Source organism: Gymnogyps californianus, unplaced genomic scaffold (assembly GCF_018139145.2).
Source record: "Gymnogyps californianus isolate 813 unplaced genomic scaffold, ASM1813914v2 HiC_scaffold_32, whole genome shotgun sequence".
NCBI classification, from domain to species: Eukaryota; Metazoa; Chordata; class Aves; order Accipitriformes; family Cathartidae; genus Gymnogyps; species Gymnogyps californianus.
The window spans coordinates 317,335-330,850 of record NW_026114202.1 but is presented as its reverse complement, the minus strand read 5'-3'; the positions used below and the strand labels follow the sequence as shown (position 1 = coordinate 330,850).

The window sequence follows — 13,516 nt, the reverse complement described above, 5'->3', positions numbered from 1 at the left end:
CAAGAAGCGCTGGATCTTGCGCGCCCGGGCCACCGTCAGCTTGTCCTCCTCAGAGAGCTCGTCCATGCCCAGGATGGCGATGATGTCCTGCAGAGACTTGTAGTCCTGCGGGGAGAAACGGGGGGGGGTGAGCGGCCAGCGCTGGGCTTCGTGCCCCCCCTGCCCCAGCATCCCCGTGGGGGGCTGCCCCGGCCCCCTCACCTGCAGGATCTTCTGCACCCCCCGGGCCACGTCGTAGTGCTCGGGGCCCACGATGTTGGGGTCCATGATGCGGGAGGTGGAGTCCAGCGGGTCCACGGCCGGGTAGATGCCCAGCTCGGCGATGGCGCGGGACAGCACCGTGGTGGCGTCCAAGTGGGCGAAGGTGGTGGCGGGGGCAGGGTCGGTCAAGTCATCGGCCGGCACGTAGATGGCCTGGGGAGGCGGGAGGGGACGGTGGGCCCCAGGCGGGCGCCGCGGCTTCCCCGGCGCGGCGGGGCCGGCCCTGCCCTCACCTGCACCGAAGTGATGGAGCCCTTGCGCGTGGTGGTGATCCTCTCCTGCATGGTGCCCATGTCGGTGGCCAGCGTGGGCTGGTAGCCCACAGCGGAGGGGATTCTCCCCAGCAGGGCCGACACCTGGGAGGGAACAGAGCCCGTGAGAGGCTGCGCAAGGCGGGGGGGCCAGGCGTCCCCCGCAGAGCACGGCCCGGCCACCACCGCGCTCGGCCCCAGGAGCCGGCGTGCCGGCGGCCCTGCGCTGAGCACAGACCTCTGAGCCAGCCTGGGTGAAGCGGAAGATGTTGTCAATGAAGAGCAGCACGTCCTGACCCTCCTGGTCCCTGAAGTATTCGGCCACTGTCAACCCCGTCAGGGCCACTCTGGCGCGGGCGCCCGGGGGCTCGTTCATCTGCCCGTAGACCAGGGCGACCTGCGGGCAAGGACCCAGGCGTTGGCACGGCGCCGCTCTGCCACCCGCACCCCCGGCGCTGCCGGGACCCCAGCCGGCCCCCTCAGGAGACCCAGCACACCTTGGAAGTGGTGTCTTTCAGGTTGATGACCCCAGACTCGATCATCTCGTGGTACAAGTCGTTGCCCTCGCGGGTTCGCTCCCCCACGCCGGCAAACACCGAGTAACCACCATGGGCTTTCGCCACGTTGTTGATCAGCTCCATGATCAGCACCGTCTTGCCGACGCCAGCACCTCCAAACAAACCTGGGGAGGAAGAGGAGTCCTGCTCAACCCCACGTCGATCCGGCTGCCCCCGGTGTCTCCCTTCACCCCTTTCCTCCTCAGATCAATAAACGTTGCTTCAGCAAGCTCAGAAGAACGAAAGTCAAGTAGTTACTCATCAGCGAAGGAAACTGCTGCAGAGGGACCGGTCCTGAGCCTCAGCGTGGCTGGCAGGGTGCCCCCCTCCCCAGACACCCCCCTTCCTCCGGGAGCAACGTACCGATCTTGCCGCCTTTGGCGTAGGGAGCCAGCAGGTCCACCACCTTGATCCCTGTCACCAGGATCTCCTGTTCAACGCTCATCTCCACAAACTCGGGGGCTTCGGCGTGGATAGCAGCAAACCTGCAGCAGGAGGCGGAGAGAAACAGAGCTGAGCAGCCGAACCAAGACCCTCGGTCAGGGGGCTGGCAGGAGACCGCGCAAGTGCAGTCCCTGCCCATGACCCAGGAGAACAGGAGGACGGCAGGGACGTGCCGCATCCCTGTTCACACATGTGTCTGCTACTCCTGCCCACGGCAGCACTCACTGTTTCGTCGTGATGGGGCCCCTCTCATCGATGGGCTCCCCGATGACGTTCATGATCCTGCCCAGGGTCTCGGGGCCGACGGGGATGCGGATGGGCGCGCCGGAGTCCAGCACCTTCTGTCCTCTCACCAGGCCTTCTGTCCCGTCCATGGCGATCGTGCGCACGGTGTTCTCCCCTGCCAAAGCCCAAGGACAGCGTCACAGCAGCGCCCTCGAGCTGACCCTGGGGACAGCTGCTGGTGGCTTCCCCAGGCCCTGCCAAGGGAACAGTCTGCTGGGAGGAGGACCAAGAGGAGCAGCAGGACCCAGGGACAAAATACGACAGAGAAAAACCGAGCCCAGGCCACACTCAAACTGCGGCCCTGCAGGCCAGAGCCCTCCGGCAGCCATTTTCCTCCTCCTCAGATTGAAATCCATGGCTTCAGCAAGCTCAGGAGAACGAAAGTCACCAAGACACATCATCACGGGAGGAGCCCTCCCCCCCTCTGCAGCCCCTCTGCGGCTGATGCTCACCCAGGTGCTGAGCCACCTCCAGCACCAGCCGGGTCTCCCTGCCCTGCACCTCAAGGGCGTTGAGGATGGGGGGCAGCCCCTCGTCGAACTGCACGTCCACCACCGCACCGATGACGGCCACGATGCGGCCGGTGGTCGAGCCGGCCTTGGCGGCAGGGGCCGGCTGGGCTGCATAGTCCCGTCCTGCGGCGGGGAAGAGAGGGGCGAATCAAGGTCGGCCGGGGAAAGGGCAGCTCCAGGCTCACGCAGGCCTCAGGGGTGCGGAGCTGGGGCTCCCCTGCACGCCCGGGCTCCCCTGGGATGTGCGCAAGACCCCGGCACCCCCCTGGGTGCACCCACGACCCCCTGCAGCCCTCCATCCGCCCAGGACTTCCCGAACGCCCCTTGGTGCACCCAGGGCTCCCTGCACCCCCTCCCCGGTGCACCCACGACCCGCTGCACCCCCCTCGATCGGCCCACGACCCATGCACCCCCTCCCCGGTGCATCCAGAACTCCCTGCACCCCCTCCCCGGTGCACCCACGACCGCCTGCACCCTCCCCGGTGCGCCCAGGACCCCCTGCAGCCCCTCCCCGGTGCGCCCAGGACCCACTGCACCCCCCTCGATCGGCCCACGACCCATGCACCCCCTCCCCGGTGCATCCAGAACCCCCTGCACCCCCTCCCCGGTGCACCCACGACCCCCTGCAGCCCCTCCCCGGTGCACGCTGGGCCCCCGGCGCCCCCGTGATGCACCCAAGGACTGCTGCTCCCCCCACGCCCCGGTGGCGCGGCCCATCCCTGACCGCATGGCACAGCCCATCCCGTCCCGACCCATCCCGATAACGGGGCCCCGATAACGGCCCCCGCGCCCCCGCCCGCCCAGGCCCCAAGGTGACCCCGCGGCCGTCCTGCACTCACGCGCCCCGGCGGCGGCGGCCGGGCCGGCCCCGCGGCTGAGGAGCAGCGGCAGGAGGTCGCGGCCCGGCCCGGCCCCGCGGTGCAGCAGCGGCCGGGCGGCGGCGGCGGCGGCCGAACAGCGACCCGCGAGCCCCAACATGGCGGCGCCGACTGAGCCCCGCGCCCCGCCCGCCCCACACGGCCCCCGCGGGGCGGACCCGCAGCGCACGTCACCCGCCGCCGCGCACGCCCATTGGGCGCCGCGCTGAGCCGCACCGTCCGCATTCGCTCTCCCATTGGCCGGACTTGCCTCGGCGCTCGCTTTCCGCTTCCTCGCGATTGGGCCGCAGCTGTATCCGTCAAGGAGCGCCACGAATTGATAGGGCGGGATTGGCAGGAAGGGGCGGGCCCCGGCCGACGGGCGCCGGAAGCAGCGGCGCACGTGTCCCGCCCTTGTCCTTGGGGCGGGCGCCGTGACCGCGGGCCCAGGCTCCGCCGCCCTCGGTGCGGCCAGCGCGGCCGCCTGCCGGGGTCACGGCACCGCTCCGGGCGGCCGCCAGGCGCCCGCTGCTGCGCAGCACCGGTCCGGTTCCCCCCCCCGCCCCGCATCTGCCCCCACGGGAGAGGAGCCCACCCCCGCCGCGGGCAGATGAACGCACAGGGCCCAGGCAGAAGGAGAGCCAGGGAGTCTTCAACAGTTTATTAGAAAGAATGTAGACATTAAAAAAATCCCCGCTGCTCTGAACATAAATTGAGGTTTTTCAGCCCGGTTAGAAGCCGCCCGCGTGCGTACGCCCAACGGTCTGTCACTCGCTCCCACACCCACAGTGCAAATACGATTTGGTCTAAACGTACAGATTGACAAGCAACAACGTACAGCCACTGGCACCCCGGACGAGGAGATGTAAAGCTTTAGGGTCAAACGGTACCGGGGGACGGGCTCCAGCCACCTGCGCCGGGCCAGGGGCACGTGACTCGGGATTAAACACCAAATGAGGAGAATTTTGTTTCCTTTTCAATACAAACTTTAGTGGAACAGACCTGAAGACACCACAGAGGTACTGCGCATCTCCTGCCAAATTTGGTGAGCCAATCACAACATCCTTGTTTCAGCCAGTTTTGTTCCCGGTACAAACGTACAATTTCAGGCCGCGGAGGGGAAAAATGCTCATTTACCACGTGGTGTAAATTCAGGATTCTCCCATTGTAATTACATCTGCTACGAGGCAAGGAGGCTCCGTGAACTTTATTGCGACTGTTCTGTATCGATTGCCTACACCTCAATTGGGTTTTTTTGGAAGTCTGGAAAACGGTTCATGCATAACGTTATTGCCTCTCGTGGCTTAAGACCGCCCCGTGCAATGGTACACACCTACCATCAGTGAAGCCATTTAAAATGGACTGAAAATGGGTTAAAGGATGCAGGATCTCCCTTTAGGGCTATCAACTCAGGAATTCTTATCTCAATTATGAAATGTTGTGATGAAGTTCTTTCCCCAAACCCTGAAGACGACAGTTTTCCTTACTCCAGATCCGGCATTTCTAGAGAGAAAGAGAAGAGCGTTAGTGGCAGGGGGTTTGTTTGTTTTTTTTTTTTTTAAAAGCCACCAGGACCCCCATCGTACAGAGAAGGGACAGAAGCAAGAAGATCCAGCCCTCAACCCAGAAGGGCACGGGGCAGTTTAAGGCCTCTGACCTCAGCCCTGTGTCCTTCACAAGGCAGATCTCTGCGCAGCCACTGCTGCAAGCGCAGAAGTTACCCGAGCAGAGCCCGCACCACCGACACTGATGCCCCGTGCACATGCCTGCTGCTCTTAAAAGCCAAAGCCGCCCCAGGACTGCAGCTGGCTGGGAAGGTCAAACTGGTATTTCACGCTTGTGTGGGAAGGCTTTCACTGGATTATATTGTCTCACACCGCTCGGGGAAGGCACTGGCATTAGCTCGCAGCCAGGATTCAGCGAGACTGGCAGAACGGAACATCTGCTGGCTCTGCCCAAGGCTCTCGCTCAGCTAGGAGCGTTCGGCAAGCGCTCACACTGCTGCACGGTGCGCAGAAACAAACGAGAACGCCAACTTACTTTCGTCATCGCTGTCTGGTGAGTCCTGGAAAGAAGAAGAAACATTAACTGGAGCAGACTGCGCTTGAAGGCACTTCTCCCTCTACCACCACCAACCCAACAAACGAGCTGCCATTTCTGAAGTCTAGTGGCAAGCGTGCTCTCTGTCAGAGCACGTATTTCGAAGAACTCCAGGTTCCGCAGACGTGCTTAGTTTGGCCTCGCCGGCCAGAGCCTACAGACCCGCAATAACCAGCGGTCACTGCAGAGGCAGACCAAGCTGTCTGGGCACTGCAAGCATTGACACCACCGCCCTCAGCACCGCTGCTGGAGGGGAGGAAGGTGACTTTGCCAGGTGACATCATTTGCCCAGACAAGGTTTGGTGCTATTTAAGCTTTTAACAGTGCTGGAGAGGGAGCGCAAGTTTGACTTCAGCAAACAGCAACGCATGTGCAGGGCGCCGAGCCAGCCCTGCACGTATTTACTGCAAACAAAGTACTTACATCATCTGCCCCATCTACTTCTGGCAAGTCTACGTCGTCATCTCCGCCCATGTTGTTCATCATCTGTTCCAGAGAGATAATAGCCATGTTACAGGGTGAAGCCAACCGCACTCTCTACATGAACTACAGCAGCACGGTAAAAAATCTAAAAATAGCCTAAAATTGTTATAACCAACAGCCGCCAGCTGTTTTGACAAATCAGCTGCACCTATGCAGAAATTACAAGGCGAGCATGCAAAAAAAATTTAAATTAAATCGCCTTGCAAACCAACCAGTGCACTGAGTTAGTGCCGGCATCTACAATGGGACATACATTCCTTTCGTATCCGATCGCAAACACAAACTGGTCATCTCGCTGCCGTGCCGGCAGCCCGCGGCACGGGTTAAAGCTGGCAACGGCTGCGCCTCAGCAAAGCAGCAGAGCCTGCGCCGAGACCAGCGGCCGGGAAAGCACCCGGAGGAGGAACGCCGAGGAAGACAAGTCTTCCTACAGCTGTCAGTCCCTGCTTGCCTACACACGGCCCAGAAGGAAAAAGCCAAACCTCCGGGTACTCATCTTCCCATACCTCAGAAAAGCGATCAAAATTGGACATGTCTTCATCTGAATCATCTTCCCAGTCTTTCCAGTTGTTGAAGTCCACACTGAGCCAGTTGAGCTGCACATCAACACAAGAAGTTATTTAAGGACAAGCGAGTAACAAGCTGTTACTGTTAGAAAAGGAAGGTTAATAAGAACTGCCGTTCTGATCAGAAGCACGGTAAGTGACCCATTAACTGCTACGTAATTTAAACATGACCCAAATATTAAACAAAATTAAACACCAGGGGAGGCAACAGGCACTGCTACCCTGGCCACCACGGAGCCCAAACCCACCTTCGCCCTCTCTTTTGTTAACCTTGGCCATGCCTGACCAGATTCTCCTTTTCGTAAACAACACAAGATAGATCTGTCTGTTCTTTTATGCTTTGATTCCTGAAAAAGAGAAGAGCAAATATCTGTTAGTATAATCATCACAAACTTCATCAGGAACTGCTTATATTAAACTCATTTGTCTGAAGCTATCAACTTATTCTTTGTCCTGAAAAATACCGTCCAGAGATGCTTTCATGGACCTGAGTTTAAGCACGCTGTTAGGGTCTAAGGAACAATTTGCCCACAATACTGGAAGCAGCCTAAAAAATGGACAGTATTCTTCAGGATACAGCACTAAGAACACAGTAAGAGGAGAGTCAAGAGGATACTTACATTTGGATCAATATTATTAAAAAGGTCAATTTCATTTAAATGTTTAAAGTTATCACTTCCTCCAAGACAACTGTTAAGAGAAAAAAAATGTTTGTGTTTAGCACAAAACATCTTCTAGAACAAATACGCTTCATTAACAGAACTTGCTACTTTAAGAAAAGGGTCACCTAATCAGTATCAGCGTAGCCTTTAGGTATCCCCCCGTGCCTTTCAGCTTTGTGAAGGCCCAAGGTACTTACCTGAATGTAAGTTTGGATTTTTCAAAATTTACATTAACATCTTTACTGTCTTCAACGCAAAATTCAATAAAGACATAGTCCCTTCGGTCGTACCACTTCGCAGAAGCAGGCTGCCTGTGAACAGACCATTTAAGAGAAGTTCAAATCAAGTTTCCTATCTTTCATCAATATTGAAAAAATTTTAAAACTCACCCTTCCATCCTGCCAGTAACTTAACATTGGCTTTCCTTACGTTTCTCCTGATACACAACTTGAGCAGTTTGATTTTTTTTAATTGCATTTAGAGAAGTTCAACTAAGAGACTTCTTCCTGTTCTTAAAAGCTGCATTACTAGCTTATTATTAAAAATCTTTAAAAGGTGCTTAAGGCTGAAAAAAGATGTGAAGAATAAAAAGAGCTACAACACATTCAGTGCATAACACCCCCAAAAAGCTCATGCTGATGTTCCTTGAAGAAGCTATCAAAACCTATGAGACTGAAATAAATGTTACGACAAATCAAAATTATGACGAACTTTTCAAGATGAGCTACTAGAGATGACGGCAAAGTTTCAGTCACCTCTAACAGCTACGGAGGCAGACTTCATTATGCTTTTTGTCACCCAAAGAGTTAAAACCCCAAAGCACAACCACTGAAAAGCCCACTTTTTTGGACAATGATACTATTAAAAAAATGGACCGCTCAACAAATTTGCTATGAGTAAGACCCAGTTGAAGTCAGTACAGGTACGAGAGCTGAAGAGTCACTGTTCTGACTTCTTGCTACAACCTTCTACGCACACGGACTTTAACTCCCACGCTCTTTGGTATCCTTCTGGCTTTCCACAACCACCACAACAAGCGACAGCCTGTCCGGGGCACCAGAAAACGCTGCAGGGCTCTTGACCAACTCTTGTGCGTTTGCAGCTCTGCAGTGAGAACTCACCTGCAACGCTCAAGCGCGGCCATACTCGATCGGCTGGCGAAAGCGATGCCAGCTTGGCACGCCTCGGCCGCAGACTCCCCCGTTTTCAGTTATTCTCCTGGCAACTGGGGCCAAGCCCACAACCGAACGTCTGCATTCCAGCGGAAAGCAAACAGCCACCCGGCGCAGGCTGCGGTTGCTAAGGCACAGAAGACCATGGGTGCTTCTCACACTTCGGCTGTCTTCCGGAGGTGCAAGATCAAAGCTGAGATTTCATAGCTAATGCCCCTGCAGAGAAGGCCGCAAAGACCTACCTGCGAGTCGGACTGAAGTTACATGCTCCGAGCTGAATGGTCACTTACCGTGATATTTATTGCAACTACACTGACTTCAGGAAGCTGAAGCACACGAGGACACAAAGAAAGCTAATGTTCCTATCTGGATGTGACAGAGTGGCTTCCACTTCACACACCGAGGAGTGGGCGTTTGGTCTCAGTATTACACTATAAGCATTACAGCACAATAACCTGACGAAAGAGTAATTAACTTTTCAGAACATTTATTAAGGTGACCATCACTAAACTTTCAGAACAGATTTTGACTCACCTGATCATCAAACGAGTCAATTCTTGGTATTGAACTGCGACACATTTAGTAAAGTTACTTATTGAGCGCTGCACCCCTCCCCAAAGAAACCCCGCTCCCTCGCCCCACGGCTCGTTCCTATCCTGCTCCCCCGTCCACGTCTCTGCAGGATGAACTGAATCAGGACCCAGCCCAGACCTGGCTGAAACCCAGACCAGCCAGCTTTGAGCTCCATCACTGCTACAAGTACTTTGCAATTCAGCTGTACAAACACTGATGCCAGCTCAAGAAAAGGCCGGTACAGCGGCAGAAGCAGCCACGACTGCCTCTTCCAGCATTAGCACCCCTTACAAGTGCAGAAAACATCTGATCAGAGGCCAGTAACAGAGCATTTAACTTCTGAGAGCATAAAAACCAAGTGGCTTCTGAATGCAACCTTTGGTTTCAAGCAAGAGACTGTCCCACTGGGTGAAAACCTAACGCCTTCCCTCTTAGCAGCATTTTCAGGAAATGCTAAGGCATCTACTTATTCAGGTAAAGTGCAACAATAGCAGAGTAGCAATTTTCTTACTACGGTATTTTTAATTCCTTATTGGACGCAAGTTTTCTCTTCTAATATGGAATGAAAGCCTCTCAGAAAAAAAAAAAAGAGGATGAGAAACGACCTGCTCTGCCCCCCCTCCAGCGTTTGGGAACTGCGCAGCAGCCATTTCTCACGCTGCTGGAAGACAAAATCCCACTGCGTGGAACTTGGTACATCACTCAAACGCACTGTTATCAGAACAGAAATCTCAGTGTCCCTGCCCACGATGATGCAGGGGCTCCTGCTGAATGGCATTAACACTTCGCAAACATTTTCAATGTCAATGGAGATATCTCCAGCCTTCCCAGGGAGCTGCATGCATTCCTCAGTCTTATAGCTTTGGTTTGAGCCATGACCTCAGTATCTTTGCCAAGATCAGGGGTTTTGAGGCACCAACAGCCTGTTCACAGCACTTCCAAAAATCTTACTGAACCGTCCTAGAGCTGAAGGAAACTCGCATGCATCCGAGGTACAGAGAGGAACGAAAGAGACCAAAGAAAATTTACTAGAACGTAGTTCATGTTTCTGACACTAAACATATGCTGCCTCCCCAGATATTTAGTACTTACCACCCTGAACATGCCTACTGTAATTACATCTATGCCGGAGTTGCCTCTCATTCTTTTTATCTGTTTCTCAAATCTCTCCTCCCAAAGGGAGGATGGAAACCTTCCTTTGGCCATCTGTGAAGTGCTTTAGTCAGGACTTACCATTCAAACCAGTAACACAGGATACGTTGGAACGGCTAACCAGAGTTACGGAGGAGACGGAAGTTGCAGCTAATTTGCATTGCATGCCTACACGGAGATTCCTAGGAGACAACTGCACACACGGAAGCCGATGGTGCTCCGAGCGCTTCAGAGAGATGGTTCCCCCACACCCAGAGAAAATGTTCTATTTTCTTCCAGGCACTGAGAAACACTGCCAGGACTTCTAAGCGTGGTCACTTGTTACACAGAGAGCCTAACGTTTCCTCCTTCTTGCTCAACCAAGCTAATCCCAGGAGACGTCAGCCTTATGCCAACAGTGTTGATCTGAGTATGCGCTTTGGTTATGTATCATCCCCACGTCCTAATGGGATTTAGATTTCTTTGAAACAGAGAAGTTAATTTAAACATGCTATATCCCGTGTAGCAATAAACCAGAGCAGACTTAGAGCAGCACACAGCCCAGTGAACAAGTCGGCCGTGTTCCACATTCGGCAAGGATTTCTTCTGTCAAATCTACGCTTGCCGCCACCTGCGCGTTTAGGCGACTTCCTAAACGGACACGGCCACCACGCATCTGCATCTGACCGTCTCTTCTAGTCACCACATTCAGAAGACAGTCATGACAACGGTATTGCAGAACAGGTTCTAGAAGCTTCACAGCAGCAGCTTCCCACTGACGGGCGACGTGCAGGCTCTGCTTCACCCAAGGGACCTCACTGCTGTCTAATCCACGGGGGCTTCGCGGTGGGCTGCCCACGACGCCAGGAGCCGCAGTTCTGGTGCAGACGCCCCGGTCTCCAGCTTAACCGCAGGCACAGAAGCGGCTTCTCACACGCTGTACTCAACGAGCTGAACCTCAAGTCTTGCTGTTTGTGGCTCAGTGCAATTCAAGGAAGTTTCCAAACCTGTCCTCGTGCTTCCTTGTCCACTCCACAGACTGCGCCTATCGGAAGCTCGTCTTTGTTTCCTGGAAGGCATCCTGACAATTCCTGCCGTTTGAGGACACTGCAAAAGTCGTCTGCTGAACAAGATTTTCACCCCCAGACAGCAGTAAGAAATCTGTTTTACATAACTCGTTTTGCTTTCATTTATGTACCCTGGACTTTTTTTTTTTTTAAATTAAAAAGCCTAGTTTCAGACTATAAAGACAGACAATTCTAAGTGGGATGTAGTAGCACTGTAGTTTCAAGATGATGTAATCTACAGACGTTAAATGAAAAACTCCAACTTTATTACGTCCTTCTCGCTTTCAGTCACATTAAGATGAAGCAGCCCCACAATTCAGAGTTTCAGAGCAGCTGCGCTGAAGTAAATGCCTCACTGGAGACAAGGGGGCAAAAAGCAACCGCTCACACTGGCTGTTTCACCGAGTGGTAACGCTTTCCTCAGTACCTGTGGCAGACCAACCTGACAAACAAAAACCTCAGAAAAGCGCTACCACCTTCAGTCATTTAAGGCCAACACATGGAAATCCAGACTAGAAGTGGGTAACGCTGCCATCAGCTTCAGGGGCAGCGCACCTCTTCCTTAACAGCCAGAGCTCGCTCTTAAAAGCGTCACACTGCACACATCGCAACGTTCGGCTCCTCTTTCATTTGCATCGCTACGGAACGTTCATGTCGACCGGAGCTCTGTTACGAGCAGCACACGTCGGTTTTGGGTCACTGAGGCAGCCTCAATAGAATTACAATGAAGCCAGCTAATTAGGACTCCCCAGCATGGCACGACCACTCCGGCAGTGTCAAGGCACTTCGGGGCGCAGGTTTCCGCTCAGGATACGCAGGAGGCCACGCGAGCCACACTCGGAGAAGCAATCCAGCTGCTCGGCTCCTCTCCCCTTCCAACAGCAGCTCACCTCGTACGGGGCAGCGGGGGCGAGGGCAGGGTTAGCACCCGGCTCTGCCTGCTCCCCCCACGGCGCCCCGAGCACGGCGGCAGCCGGGAGGTTTTCCGAAGGGGGCTCCTGCGCTTGCACATGCTTCGGAGAGACGCCTTTTCACTGCTGCTCGTTTTTTACGTGGAGAGGTGAAAGCTTATAAACAGATCTGCACGTCTGCACGCTGCGGGCGGTACGAGGTGTTACTTACCGGGCATTTTGCGCAGTTTTAGCCACTACCGTTCGGCGGACGCCAGTGCCGATCAAACCACCGAGCAACCGCAACACCCCCGCTTCGGGCGTCCCCTGCACCGGCCGCAAGCTCGGCCCTACCCGCCGAGGGAAGGGCCCCGGCAGGGCCGCTCCGCCTCAGCCCCGTCCATTTCGCACAGCCGGGACCCACGGCCCCGGGGCGGGAGATCCACGCCCCGTTCGCTTCGGACCGGGGCAGAAACGGGCGAAGCCGGCGCGACTTCAGCCGCCGATCCGGGACCGCTCCGCGGCCGCCCGGCCCGCCACGAGCACTGCCCCCGCCCGAGCCACCGGGGCAGGCGGCAACCGGGGCAGGCCCCGCCGGGGGAGAACGCCCGAACGCGCGAAGTTACGCCGGGCCGCGGCGGCGGGGCCGGCCAAGGTCACCACGCGGGCCGGCACCGCCGGGAGCCCGCACCCCGCTTCGCGTTCCCTCGGCCCGCCCCCCGCCGCCGAGCGCGGGCTCCCGGCGGGGCCGCGGGACAGCGTCCTCCGGCGGCCAGGGCCCGGCGGGGCTGGGCCGCGCCGCGCGCGCCCCCGCCGCTCCCCACCCCCGGGCCTCACATGGCGAATGGCGGCGGCTCCGGCTGGCGCTCCTAGGGGGGGGGCCCGGCTCCGGGTCCGGCTCTGGGCGGCGGCGCGGGCGGGCGAGCGAGCGGGCGGGCGGCGGCGGCGCAGGCGCGGGCGGGCAGGGCCGTGGCTCCGGCGGCGGCAGCGGCGGGCTCGGGGCTCCGGGCGGCCTCGCTCCCACAATACCCCGCGCGCTCCGGCAGCGGCGGCGCCCAGCGCTGGTGACGCAGCAAAATACCCGCCGCGCCGCCTCCCGCCGCCGCCGCTGCGCATGCGCGCCTTCCGCGTGCGGCCTCCGGCGCGCGGAGCCGCCCGCCCCGCCCGCGCAGGCGCCGCCCGCGCCCCGCCCCCCCGCGCGCGCGCCCCGCTCCCTCCTCCCTTCTAGCAGCTTCTCGCCGCGCAGGCGCGTTGCGACCGCCCCGCCCCGGGGCGGAGCCGGCGGTTGCCGTGGCGACGGGACAGCCCGCCGCCGGCGGGGCGGGCCCGGGGCTCGGCCGGGCAGGGCCCCCCCCGCCGCGGGACGGGCACCGGCCGCCCCTCGCCCGCAGGGCCCTGGCTGCACCCCCGAGCCCGTGCCCGGCAGAGCCGGGCCCGCCCCGCGATCGTCTTCGTCCTCTCGGGCCCGCCCAGAGCTGCCCGCACCGGCGGGTCTCGGGCCCACGCCCCAGCGTGCGGGAGCAGGCGCTGCCTGCCAGGGCCGAGCCCAGGCCCGCGGCCTTCGTCCAGCGCCCGCGCCTGCTGCAGAGCCCGCGCTGTGCCGCCACACCGGCCCCGAGCCCCCGGCGCCGCCGCAGAGAGGGACGCTGGTGCTTGGGCCTTCCCCGGAGCCGGCGTCTCACCAAAAACCGAGGCGGCTTCGCCC

General features: G+C 57.9%; 2 protein-coding genes and 2 non-coding genes across 4 annotated transcripts; all 4 read right to left on the bottom strand.

Moving 5' to 3' along the window:
- Positions 1-3: 3 nt before the first annotated feature.
- Positions 4-3,288, bottom strand: ATP5F1B (ATP synthase F1 subunit beta; the record flags this gene model as incomplete). The annotated part of the gene is made up of 9 exons (XM_050914057.1): positions 3,150-3,288; positions 2,251-2,433; positions 1,739-1,913; positions 1,433-1,554; positions 1,010-1,194; positions 751-909; positions 495-617; positions 202-414; positions 4-105 (listed from the first exon to the last, which is right to left on the bottom strand). Coding segments are annotated over exons 1-9 (1,401 nt in total), but the record flags the coding sequence as incomplete, so codon positions are not given.
- Positions 1,267-1,340, bottom strand: LOC127028472 (small nucleolar RNA SNORD59). Its single transcript, XR_007768004.1, has one exon. It is a non-coding gene; the product is annotated as a small nucleolar RNA SNORD59 (small nucleolar RNA).
- On the bottom strand, positions 2,134-2,208 carry LOC127028473 (small nucleolar RNA SNORD59). Its single transcript, XR_007768005.1, has one exon. It is a non-coding gene; the product is annotated as a small nucleolar RNA SNORD59 (small nucleolar RNA).
- Positions 3,289-3,813: 525 nt separating the features above from the next.
- PTGES3 (prostaglandin E synthase 3) lies at positions 3,814-12,826 on the bottom strand. The gene is made up of 8 exons (XM_050914149.1): positions 12,649-12,826; positions 7,176-7,289; positions 6,937-7,006; positions 6,565-6,663; positions 6,257-6,346; positions 5,691-5,753; positions 5,208-5,232; positions 3,814-4,670 (listed from the first exon to the last, which is right to left on the bottom strand). Coding segments are annotated over exons 1-8 (483 nt in total). The 5' UTR covers positions 12,651-12,826; the 3' UTR covers positions 3,814-4,650.
- Between the last annotated feature and the right edge of the window lie 690 nt (positions 12,827-13,516).

What these genes read in the sequence shown, in the direction of transcription:
- PTGES3 (XM_050914149.1), bottom strand. An exon ending in AAATCCAAACTTACATTCAG is followed by an intron (nt 7,007 to 7,175) that starts GTAAGTACCTTG and finishes TTCTCTTAACAG; the next exon opens with TTGTCTTGGAGGAAGTGATA. An exon ending in TTAATAATATTGATCCAAAT is followed by an intron (nt 6,664 to 6,936) that starts GTAAGTATCCTC and finishes TCTCTTTTTCAG; the next exon opens with GAATCAAAGCATAAAAGAAC.